Source organism: Hyla sarda, chromosome 7 (genome assembly GCF_029499605.1).
Source record: "Hyla sarda isolate aHylSar1 chromosome 7, aHylSar1.hap1, whole genome shotgun sequence".
NCBI classification, from domain to species: Eukaryota; Metazoa; Chordata; class Amphibia; order Anura; family Hylidae; genus Hyla; species Hyla sarda.
In genome coordinates this window covers 40,743,118-40,756,275 of record NC_079195.1, presented here as the reverse complement: position 1 = coordinate 40,756,275, position 13,158 = coordinate 40,743,118, and the positions used below count along the sequence as shown (strand labels likewise).

Genomic DNA, 13,158 nt, shown 5'->3' with positions numbered 1-13,158 from the left:
TACTCACCTTCCTTCGGTCCAGTCTTCCGTGTGCACAGATAGTTATACTGCGCTCAGCCAATCACCGGCCAAGACGGAACATCACTGCAGCAGGCGATACGCTGACCGCAGTGTGACGATCCGTGCACACGGAAGAAGACCGGACCGAAGGACCGTGAGTTAAAGTTTTTTCTTTCTTTTTTTTTTGTTTCTTGCAGCCCAGGCACAACAGACTGGAAATTCTTTTCAGAAGACAACTCCTTTAAGGTTGATGATTTTAATTGTAAGTAAATAGCAAAGTGTCTTATAATTACATAGGGAACAATACAGTGATCCCTCGACCTACGATGGCCCCGACATACAATTATTTAAATGGATTCTCCACTGCCCTGTCTTCCGGAGCTCCGCTCGCAGCGTCCGGAAGTTTATTACTCCGGACGCTGTGTGCGGGCTTCCGTGTTCGAGGCCACCCCCTCGTGACGTCACGCCCGCCCCCTCGTGACAGTCGCGACCCCTTCCCATAGACTTTCATTGAGGGGGCGGGCGTGACGTCATGATGGGGCGGCCTCGAACACGGAAGCCCACACACTGCGTCCGGAGTAATAAACTTCCGGATGCTGCAAGCGGAGCTCCGGAAATCAGGGCAGTGGAGAACCCCTTTAAATATATGATGGCCTCTCGGAGGCCATCGTATGTTGAAGGCAGCATCAACATACGATGCTTTTGTATGTCAGGGCTTACACCCCTTTTTCCCAATAATAAAAAAAAAAACCTGTCACATGACATAGAAAAAGTATCGGTAATTGGTATCGGCGAGTACTTTAAAAAAAAAAAAAAGTATCGGTACTCGTACTCTTAAAAAAATGGTATTGGGACATCACTAGTTTTGGCTACACAACATTAGATGTGCAAGGATCCGAAATGTTTTTTTTTTCACCTTCTCCTTTATATTTACCTCACATTTACATTACCTTTATGTCTACATACTATGCGATGAGGAGCTCTGCTGTCCTTTTTTAGATGTTCCTATCAGTTCTATCATGTCAGATTCCCCTTAGAATCAATAATCTACTGCAATGGTCGCCAGTCCAATGAGCCTACATAGAATTGTAATAAAGAACGTTTTCCTCTCTCCTGTGGGCCTGTTCTTCTGTATGTTCTTATAGTCACATCCATGTGTTTACTTGGATTACTTCCCGACAGTCACATGACAGCCCAACTCTTAAAAGTTCCAATCATTTCAATGGAAGTCACAGCTTTGGAGGATAAAAAAAACTATGGAAAAAAATAGAAAATATGTTTAAAGTTTCTAATAGGCAAAAGTAGCAGAGAATGCCCTTGAGGTTTGGTAATTGTTGTCGGACTTGAACCTACGTGTCCTCAGCTGTCCCTTCTACTATATAAACAGCGCTGTTAGCGCGGATCCTTTAAGCCATTTATTAAGAGCTCAGACGTGTGTGAAATGATGTTAGTATTGCCAAGTTTCTGGGCCAGATCTATTGCCAGGAGTGCGCGGTGTTCGGTGTATTTAGGGAATGACAGATTGGACAATTAGTATTACCTGCAACGGAAGTGAAGAAACAAAGGGCCCAAACATGACTCATGGCCCCAGAATGCACTGTATCCTCCAGCTCTTTGTAGATATTCGGTCGCTTCCCGTGCCGCTCATCTGACATTCCATTTACATCCCCCCAGTTATAATGTCTGCATAAAGTGCACGAGTCCGGGCTGAATGAAGATAAGTAGGTAACATAGAAAATGTTCTGTATTATAGGGCTGGGCGGTATACCGGTTCATACCGAATACTGACATTTTTGGGCTGCACGATATGAATTTTAACCCATACTGCAATACCCATTTGGCCCCACACCCTTGGGAATGAATTATCAGCCCAGCGCTGTCCCCACATTGGGGAACTAATCATATGTGACCTGCCAGCACTGGTCTACTCCCCCCACCAAATCATGTTACCCGCCAGCACTGGTCTACTCCCCCCCCCACCAAATCATGTTACCCGCCAGCGCTGTTCAACTCCCCACACCAAATCATGTTACCCGCCAGCGCTGTTCGACTCCCCCCACCAAATCATGTTACCCGCCAGCGCTGTTCTGCTCCCCCCACCAAATCATGTTACCCGCCAGCGCTGTTCTACTCCCCCCACCAAATCATGTTACCCGCCAGCACTGTTCTACTCCCCCCACCAAATCATGTTACCCGCCAGCGCTGTTCTGCTCCCCCCACCAAATCATGTTACCCGCCAGCACTGGTCTACTCCCCCCCCCCACCAAATCATGTTACCCGCCAGCACTGTTCTACTCCCCCCACCAAATCATGTTACCCGCCAGCACTGTTCTACTCCCCCCACCAAATCATGTTACCCGCCAGCGCTGTTCTACTCCCCCCACCAAATCATGTTACCCGCCAGCGCTGTTCTACTCCCCCCACCAAATCATGTTACCCGCCAGCGCTGTTCTACTCCCCCACCAAATCATGTGACCTGCCAGCGCTGTTCTACTCCCCCCACCAAATCATGTTACCTGCCAGCGCTGTTCTGCTCCCCCCACCAAATCATGTTACCCGCCAGCGCTGTTCTGCTCCCCCCACCAAATCATGTTACCCACCAGCGCTGTTCTGCTCCCCCCACCAAATCATGTTACCCGCCAGCGCTGTTCTGCTCCCCCCACCAAATCATGTTACCCGCCAGCGCTGTTCTGCTCCCCCCCACCAAATCATGTTACCCGCCAGCGCTGTTCTGCTCCCCCCCACCAAATCATGTTACCCGCCAGCGCTGTTCTGCTCCCCCCCACCAAATCATGTTACCCGCCAGCGCTGTTCTGCTCCCCCCCCCACCAAATCATGTTACCCGCCAGCACTGTTCTGCTCCCCCCACCAAATCATGTTACCTGCCAGCGCTGTTCTGCTCCCCCCACCAAATCATGTTACCCGCCAGCGCTGTTCGGCCCCCCCCCCCCCCCCCCCAATTAATTATCAGCCCAGCGGGGTACTACTCACATATGTCACCCGCAAGCACTGTCCTCCTCCTCTTTGTTGGGGGCCGCCAGCGCTGGAACTCACTGTACGCCAGTGGTCTCCAACCTGCGGACCTCCAGCTGTTGCAAAACTACAACTCCCAGCATACCAAGCATGCTGGGAGTTGTAGTTTTGCAACAGCTGGAGGTCCGCAGGTTTGAGACCACTGCTGTACGCTGTATCCCTATGCCCGGGCTGCAAAAGATAAAGAAAATAAACTTTAACTTACCTATGTCGGCCTCACACTGTTCCTTTGGGATTGGAACGTCGGACAGCCGTCAGCCTATCACCAGCCGGAGCGATGTCCCGCCCCGGCCAGTGATAGGCTGAGCCCACTGTCATTAAAGGAGCTCTGGCCGGCTTCTTACATGACAGTGCGCTCAACATATCACTGGCCGGGGTGGGACATCGCTGCGGCTGGTGATAGGCTGACGGCTGTCCGACGTTCCCGTCCCTAGCGTGAGGCTGACGTGGGTAAGTTAAAGTTTATTTTCTTTATCTTTTGCAGCCCGGGCATAGGGATACAGCGTACAGCAGTGGTCTCAAACCTGCAGACCTCCAGCTGTTGCAAAACTACAACTCCCAGCATGCCCGGACAGCCAACGGCCAGTTCCAGCGCCGACGGCCCCCAACAAAGAGGAGGAGGGCAGTGCTTGGGGGTGACATGTGAGTAGTACCCCACTGGGCTGATAATTAATTGGGGGGGATGCAGAACAGCGCTGGCGGGTAACATGATTTGGGGGTGGGGGGGTGAAAGAAATACCGTTATATACAGTGGAACCGCCATAAGTTACAAAAATACCGTGATACACATATTTGGTTATACCGCCCAGCTCTACTGTATTATCGCAATTCAATTTAAGGAATTATGTCCCCATCCTTTTAAACAATATACGCTGCAGATTAGATTAGAAGAAAAACAAGTTTTTCATGCTGAAATGCTGAGCTCTTAAAAATATCAATTTTGGAAAATATTTTCTTACAACTCTGCATTGTGCTGACCTTCTGTTGTTCCTCCTGGAAATGTGCAAATAAATTGACACTTGCCAATAGCCTGCAAGTAGAGATGAGCGAACTTACAGTAAATTTGATTCGTCACAAACTTCTCGGCTCGGCAGTTGATGACTTTTCCTGCATAAATTAGTTCAGCTTTCCGTTGCTCCGGTGGGCTGGAAAAGGTAGATACAGTCCTAGGAGACTCTTTCCTAGGACTGTATCCACCTTTTCCAGCCCACTGGAGCACCTGAAGGCTGAACTAATTTATGCAGGATAAGTCATCAACTGCCGAGCGGAGAAGTTCGTGACGAATCGAATTTACTGTAAGTTCGCTCATCTCTATTTGCAAGGTTTGACAGGGTGTGAAGGTTTCATACGCTGATCACAGCCTCTCTTGCAGACTGTCTCTCAACTAATGCCTAGTGATGAGCTGTCCGCAGCACCTGTGCTGATTTTGATTTGTCTAAAAACCTGGACTGGCCAGGAAGGGGATAAAAGGGACCACTACCAAACTTGCCTTTCATCACATAAAAATCCAGGCAAGAAAACAGGACTTGGCAAAAGTCATTCGTTTTCAGTCTCAGTTGGTCTACAGATGTTCTCCTGATCCACTTGGCTTGACCAATTGTGAATGAGTTCTGAACGGGGAGGATCTCTTAGTAATGTTTGATAGTAGTGCAACCCGTGGGACCTTCACCTATTTCTGATTCAGGCCAGCCACTTACTCCATCGACATTAATAGAGGGGTTAGTTCTCCATTGAGGTCTATGGCCTCCTATTCATTGACTTTTATGAGGCCAGTCATAGAATAGCTAAACAAGCAGACTCTCTGTTCATGAATCCAGGAAAACCAGGTGGCAGACCTGTGGGCAGTAACGATAGGGGGTTCAAATACCCTTCTGGCTCATAAGAAAACGCCATCATAAAAGACACTTGATGGATTTTTCATTGTGGTCCAATAGTTACACCTCCCTGTTGGCGGCCATATTCATTATCACCCAACATTTTTTACAGTCATGCATAACAAATTCTACTAAGAAAAGCTACTGTAATAGGGAGCGATGTATAAGCGCTAGAGATGAGCGAACTTACAGTAAATTCGATTCGTCACGAACTTCTCGGCTCGGCAGTTGATGACTTTTCCTGCATAAATGAGTTCAGCTTTCAGGTGCTCCGATGGGCTGGAAAAGGTGGATACAGTCCTAGGAAAGAGTCTCCTAGGACTGTATCCACCTTTTCCAGCCCACCGGAGCACCGGAAAGCTGAACTAATTTATGCAGGAAAAGTCATCAACTGCCGAGCCGAGAAGTTCGTGACAAATCGAATTTACTGTAAGTTCGCTCATCTCAATAGTGCCCATAATAATTGTTCCCCCAGCTTTCCAGAAACTGATTTATCTAAGAAATTGGATTAGAAGAGGATTTTTGCCCTTGAGTATAATTGTGAATGTCGCCACTCGCCAGCTTTAAGGATTCCGCCTCTCTAGTTCTCCGCTGTATAAATGTCTTGAGATAAGTTCAGTGAACTTTTTTGCTTATGCTGCTAAAATGTATTTGAAGCCGCGTATATAGTAATTTGCCGTAAAAACCAGACAGATGCTTTAGTTCCAGGTAGATAGTTCATTACTCATTAGACTTCTGATCCATAATGAAGAAGGTAAGAGTTCAGCTCCTGGATTCTTAACTAAACTTTTTTTTCCCCCTCTTTCCTCACCATAAAGCATCACCTTGAAACATCAGAGAATGCAATGGACTTTGAAAATGTTAAAGGTATCCATGGCTGCCGAAATGAGATAATGCACAAAAAAGACCTTAATCTCCAGGTATGGCAACATCCAGTGTTATTACTATACAGCGCTGTTACTATACGGTGCTGTTGAAAAAGTAGTATTATATACAGTATAGGGATATCCCAATAGCGGAAACTTGATCATAAAAATAACAAAAATCTTACTCGCCTTCCCTCCGCTCTGAGGCCTCTTCATCGTTTGCTCAGTTATCTGAAGTGGTGCAGGACCTGCCGTGGGAAGATGCTATTTCATTGCACAGCAGGTCCTGCACTACTCCTAATAACTGGGCGATTGTTGAAGTGGCCTTAGCGTTGGAGGGTAGGGAAGATGGGAGAGGTTTTTCTTTTGGAGGGGGCTTATTGGGGAAAACTATTTAATGGGGACATTACTAGCTTGGAGGTTCCCTACCTAACAGACTACTGGAGGCTTTTACCTGAAAGGGGAGGGTTCCCTACCTACTGGGGGCTTCAAACTATTAGAGAGATTCCCTACTTACCGGTCTTTTGTGGACTTCTACCTCAAAGGGGAGGATTCTTTATCTACCTACCTAATGGAGGTGCTTTTATCTAATAGGAGGATTCCTTACCTATCATATAGGAGCCTTTATTTGTTGGTGGGGGTTCCCTACCTACCTACCTACCTTCTGGAGGCATCTACCTAATAGGGAGATTTTCTACTTACTTAATGGGGGGTTCTGCCTAATAGGATGATTACCTACCTACTGGGGTCCTCTACCCAATTTGGGATATTCCCTACCTAATTACAGGGGCATATCTTACCGTAATTATAAGTGTCATGTTCAACGTTAGTCTAAGTCTTCACAAAGTTTAGAGTCACCCCTGCAGTCACATGACATTAAAAAAGTATCGGTACTCGAACTGTCTTAAAAAAAAAAAAAATACTGTATTGTGACATCACAATTTAGTATATATAAATATATGTTTGTGTGTGTGTGTGTTTTATTATGCATCCATTCCATCTGCCATCTAGACCCCTGACCTGAAGTGTGGCCTCCTTGTTGGGTGGAGTCTGAGGCACTAAATATTGGGGCCTGCGTGTTCCTCGGGAATAAAGAAGACTGATCATACCAAGGTTTTCAGTGGAATCCCAGCTAACTCTTATGTTACTACATTGTTTTGTGCCTATTTGGTTTATTATACTTGTGTATTGATTGTTTGTCCTTTCCATGAAGTTTATGATTGTTAAGAATTACTGACCGTTCTTTTCCGTCAGCATTTCCAAAGCCAAAACCACTCCAGTCCTCCATGGAAACCTGGAGCCTTGATTTTTTTTTTGTATTTGAAGGAAGAAGAAATAAACACTGATGATGATTTGTCGGAAGACGGTCAGTCCAGGATAAAAGCAGAGAAGCGCCGAGCCAAGAAAAAGGTAAGAAGTTCGCTCCTACCGAGCATCTTGTAAGTTGTGCAGAGTGTGTGCGTGCAGTGTGGAGTACTTGTAAAGTGTCAGTGCATTAGGTTTGTACTAACTTTTATTGACACCTTTTAAAGAAGTATCATTGAAAAAAACTTATCCCCTATCCAAAGGATGGGGACTAAGTTTTAGATCGCGGGGGTCAGAGCTCTGGGCTCCCCCGCAATCTCCTGTTTGGAGCCCCGACTCTCCTTCACAGTGGCGCGTCACAACCCCTGCCCGAAGCGGGGGCCACTACGCCCCCTCTATATAGCTCTATAGGAGAGCCGAAGACTGCTGAAAGGCTCTCCCATAAAACTTTATGGAGGGGGCGTGGCAGCCCCCAAGTTGGGCGGGGATTGTGATCCGCCACTGTGAAGGAGAGCCGGGGCTCCAAACAGGAGATCGAGGGGGAGCCCAGAGCTCGGACCCCCAGTGATCTAAAACTTATCCCCTATCTGAAGGAATATGTTTTCTTCCATAATACTTCTCCTTTAATGTGAGAAAATGAAGAGTGAGAAATTTTAAAGAAAGTCTATCATCCAAAAATTGTTTTATTTTTGTAAATTTTTTTTTTTGGTAAAGCAGATACAGTAGGTTGTCATTGCCTGTTTCCTCCAATTCATAATGCAGCTTTGCTGTGTATACTATGATAGAGTCAGCAGAGTCATCTCATTCACATAGTATAGGGGACAACAAGATGTTCGGTGTGGGTCCGGCCACTGAGGTGCCCACTGGTCCGGAATCTATGGGACTGCACGTCTGCGTTATCTATGGGGCCTCTGAACATTTTAGAGTGCTGAACTCAGAAATGTTTCCCTGTCCCCATAGAGAATGAACAGAGCTCTGGCAGTGCTCCATTCATTCCGGGGTCAATTTTGTTCCTTGTTAATGGACTCACAGCTTGTTATTTCCAATACTAATGGTCTCCAAACTGTGAACCTGCAACTGTTGCAAAACTACAACTCCCAGCATGCCCAGACAGCCGTGGGACCCCCACCATTCTAAGTCAAACTGGTCTCAGTAAGAATGGCCTTCTCCACTAATCATCGGCTGAGGCAGGACATCACTGTGACTGGTGATTGGCCGACCGAGCCATCACTACGAAGACCAGTTAGTCATGGAAGGTGGGGGCAGAAGTACTCAGTGATGGGCCCCATTCTGGAGATTGGGATAAGTTGATCACGGGGGTCCAACTGCTGGGACCCCTGTAATCTCCAGAACCGGATCTGTGTCTTATCTTGGAGTGCTTTTGCCCCAACCTTCCGAGACTTACTGGTTTTGGGAGTCATGGGCTTCTCCACCAATTACAGGCTTAGGCGGGACATCGCTGCAGCTGGTGATTAGCCAAATGAACTGTCACCTCCGTGACCAGTTCTGCTTGGAAGGGGGGGGGTTGGGGGGGTGTTAAGAAACTGTCCCTATTCTGGAGATTGCAGTGTGTCTCAACAGTTGGACCCTCTGCGATCAGACACTTATCCCTATCCTCTAGATAGGGGATACGTTTTGCATAACCAGAGTAACCCTTTAATAGAGTCTCATTAGAGGCCCAGGCTGCTGCTCTGCCCCCCATACTTTACACTACCGCTGTGCTTATTGTTAAGGACAGGCTCAGTGCATAGAGTTAGTACTGATCACAGCACTGGCTAAATGTTTTATAAACTACAGCCGTGAGAAACATTATTGAGCAATAGGCGTACATGAACCTAAGTAGGAGGGAGGGTGGTTGGGTTGGGTATTTGAGTATACAGAGCATTACAAAATATATTCTGCGGGGTAATGTGTTCTGTGGTTTCGCCTGTATATTATACAGACATTATAACAAAAGAAGGAATGTGGGCAGCGCGCACAGGGCATTGGGCGCCGTCCAGGAAACTCAAATGGAATAAATTCCCTGTCAAAAACAAAGGAAAAGAAGTAAGATACATATAGGATGCGCTCCGCGAGCGACACAGTGTCACAGAGATGACCCGCATCAACACGGCGGAGCTAAACGTATTTGTGCGGTGTATCTGTTTTATCCATAGAAAAAGTTGTATTTTAGGAATTTTCCAGCCTTTGCGTAGGAACGACAAGTATTCTGCCTGATGGAGCAAGTTAGGATTAGTTATTGTTTTTTTTTTTTTCAGTCCCATAAATCAGTGTTTCTTAACCAGGGTGCCTCCAGCTGTTGCAAAACTACATCTCCCAGCATGCCCGGACAGCCGAAGTCTGTCCGGGCATGCTGGAAGTTGTAGCTTTGCTATAGACCCAATTTTTTTTATTTTTGAAATTTTTGTTTTGCTCGCCTTTTAAAAACCATGGTAGAATGGCGGGGAAATTTATCAAAACCTGTGTAGAGGAAGAGCGGTGCAGTTGCTCATAGCAACCAATCAAATTGCTTCTTTCATCTTCTACGGGCCTTTTCTAAAGTGAAAGCAGCAATCTGATTGGTTTCTATGGGCAACTGCACCATTCTTCCTCTACACAGGTTTTGATGAGTCTCTCCCCCATAGGGCTATGTTCACACAGTTTTCTGGGCAGACATTCCGCAGACAGCGTGCACAGGCAGTAAAAGCCTGTGCTAGGACCGTTCGGAAATGCCCGGTCTCCATAGACGGAAATGTATTTCCAAGTGTAACACAGCAGAAAAAAATCATCTTACCCTCGCGATCGCACTGCAATTAATTTGCTGTTGTAGTGCAGGGGTTAAAGGGGTACTCCACTGGAAATGTTTTTTTTTTTTTTTTAAATGAACTGATGCCAGAAAGTTAAACAGATTTGTAAATTACTTCTATTAAAAAATCTTAATCCATCCAGAACTTATCAGCTGCTGTATAATACAGAGGAAATTATTTTCTTTTTGAATTTCCTTTCTGTTTGGCCACAGTGCTCTCTGCTGACACCTCTGTCCATATCAGGAACTGTCCAGAGGGAGATAAGAGAGCGCTCCATGGTGCATTAAAAGAGATATATATAAATGAAAAGGCTAGGTATGAAAGCCGCTCACCCCAATTTGTTGTGTAACAACATACACAACAATGGAAAGGAAAAGGAAAGCGAGTGATCCGCTGCCCTCTGCCTGGTACAGTTCCTTGGAAAGATGGGTCTTCAATTAGGACGCCGACTCCACGAGGCGCAGGATAAACTTAGCAGGAGACCAGGTAAAAGGAAGGTGGTTTAATCCCAAGATGCAACGTGTTTCACTGCAATCACGCAGCTTCATCAGGTATGACATAGACAGGAAGGTGCTTATTTATAAGGGCAACAATTAACCATCACACTGGATTCGCAGAGGAGGGAACAAAGCAAGTAAGACATATACTGTATATACTCGAGTATAAGCCGACCCGAATATAAGCCGAGGCCCCTAATTTCACCCCAAAAACCCAGGAAACGTTATTGACTCGACTATAAGCCTAGGGTGGGAAATACATCATCCCCCCATGTCATCATCCAGACCCCCGTCATTAACACCCTCATCATCATCACCTGTCATAATCCCCCCCTTCATCATTACCCTGTCATCATCCCCCCTTCATTACCCTGTCATCATCCCCCCCTTCATTACCCTGTCATCATCCCCCCTTCATCATCCCCCCCTTCATCATTACCCTGTCATCATCCCCCCCTTCATCATCCCCCCCTTCATCATCCCCCCTTCATCATCCCCCCCTCATCATCCCCCCCTTCATCATCCCCCCTTCATCATCCCCCCCTTCATCATCCCCCCCCTTCATCACCCCCGCCCTCATCATCCCCCCCTCATCATCATCCCCTCATCATCCCCCCCTTCATCATCCCCCCCCTTCATCCTCACCACCTGTCATCATTACCCTGTCATCATCCCACACCACCCCATTCATCATCACCGCTTGTCAATGTCTGATGTAACAGTGGTCTTCAACCTGTGGACCTCCATATCTTCAAAAACTACAACTACAACTACCAGCATGCCAGGACAGCCATCGGCTGTCCGGGCATGCTGGAAGTTGTAGTTTTGAAACATCTGGAGGTCCGCAGGTTGAAGACCACTGCCCGGGCCTTCGTCATCATCCAGCCCCCCTCCCCCTTTAGTTTTGTACTCCCCTCCGCTCGGCGGGACGTTAGGGTGAGCTGGTCCGGGCCATCTGTGCTGCAAGGACCATCCGGTGGGGAGGGATAGTCGTTCCGGGCTGTCCATCTTCACCGGGGGGCCTCTTCTCCGCGCTTCGCGACCGGCCCCGGAATAATGACGTTGCCTTGACGACGACGCACAGGGACGTTCATGAGCAACCTCCCTGTGCGTCATCGTCAAGGCAACGTCATTATTCTGGGGCCGGGCGCGGAGAAGAGGCCCCCCCCCCCCCCCTCCCGGTGAAGATGGACAGCCCGGAACGACTGTCCCTCCCCACCGGACAGTCCCTGCAGCACAGATGGCCCGGACCAGCTCGCTTGCTGGGAGTTGTAGTTTTGAAACATCTGGAGGTCCGCAGGTTGAAGACCACTGAGGGCGGAGAGTTCACTCGAGTATAAGCCGAGGGGGGTGTTTTCAGCCAATACATTGTATTATCCAATAATAAATAGACCAGATGAAAAATGACTAGACTTTCAACACATGCACATATAAATATCAGATATATAAAGGATATAAAAGTGACAAAGATATATAGAAAAAAAAATATATATATATATATATAATATATATATATATATATATATATATATATATATATATATATATATATAGAAAAAAAAGAAAAAACGAGATGAATATATAAAAAGCATATATGCACATATACAAATATGTACATACACTCATGCATGTACCCATACAGTAAATGGACTGGGGCTTCCGATGTGGCAGGAGTGTAATTATCGCATCCGATGTCTCAGACCTCAGCGCACGTTTTCTAGGGTCTCATTCAGCCCGTGCGGCACCAATGTGGACAAATGAAATATCCAGAACGATTAATAAGACGTTGGAAATGATTGGGAACATCTTCAGGTATTGTTTCCAGAATGATTAGACGCAAAGATGAAATATAATTTTTTATGGATACAAGAAAAATGCCTGGAAACACTATGTAAAGCACAACTATTTTTTATATTAGATCTGTGTTTACACATTTGCGCACGCACGGTCTGAATAGTGCGTCCGACATATTGGAGACGACAGCTCCAAAATAATAAATAAACTGCATATTGCGTGTCACAATTTACCCAATGTGTAATAGAAAACATTTTCCCTGTCTAGTATGATTCAGATATGTCTGTGTGACTGCTGATCACGGTTACGGGATAAAACTAGAATTAGTATTTTTTTAATCTATTAGGTGCTAAAATATTTTGAAGATTTTTAGATCTCCTAAAAGCAACTCCCGGAGTATGTGGTACTATATCTTTTTATTATTGGATCACTGCGAATAATGTGCCAGTTCCGTTTTAAAATAATTTTTATTTCTTTTGCTCCACAGTTATAATTTGTAATAAAATTATATTTGTTCCGGTTTTCATCGATCTTATGCTTATTTATATTTTTATTCTTATTCCCGTTGTGTTTTAATTCTTTGTTTATTTCTTAATTTTTTTTTTTTTTTTTTTTCTGGATTAAATGTGCACTGTCATGAAAACAAAAAAATGATATGTTGAAGTACTTAAGTACTGCAACATATCTCTAATATAGTTTAATAAAAAAAAAAAAAGTGATTTTAAAACAGTTTAAAATCACTTTTAAATTCGGCCACTAGGGGTCGCCCTCCTAGTGGCCGAATGCATTCGGCAGTGACGTCACTACAGGATTTCGACTCATTTCAGCCTGAGTCGTTCACTGTGTGCTGGCTTCCTGTCTGTCAATCAAACAGGCAGGAAGCCAGCGCAGTAAAGTCCAGGAGCAGCCGCCCTGGCCGCAGCAGGCACGCAGCCTTTACCTCAGCCCAGTTGGTGTCATGGCGGCCGCACTCTCTCTGCAGACTCCAGTAACCTAATTGGAT

At 46.0% G+C, this 13,158-nt stretch overlaps 1 protein-coding gene across 3 annotated transcripts in view; it reads left to right on the top strand.

Moving 5' to 3' along the window:
• LOC130281628 (stress-induced-phosphoprotein 1-like) overlaps positions 1–13,158 on the top strand; it is a 111,037-nt gene that overhangs the window by 45,825 nt on the left and 52,054 nt on the right. For all 3 annotated transcript variants that reach the window (XR_008846061.1, XM_056529053.1, XM_056529052.1), the window contains exons 2-3: positions 5,726–5,827; positions 7,100–7,183. Coding sequence is in view for 2 of the 3 variants with exons in the window: in XM_056529053.1 (XP_056385028.1) it covers positions 5,753–5,827; positions 7,100–7,183 (159 nt within the window). In the remaining variant the exon portion in view is untranslated. The remainder of the gene's footprint in view (positions 1–5,725; positions 5,828–7,099; positions 7,184–13,158) is intronic.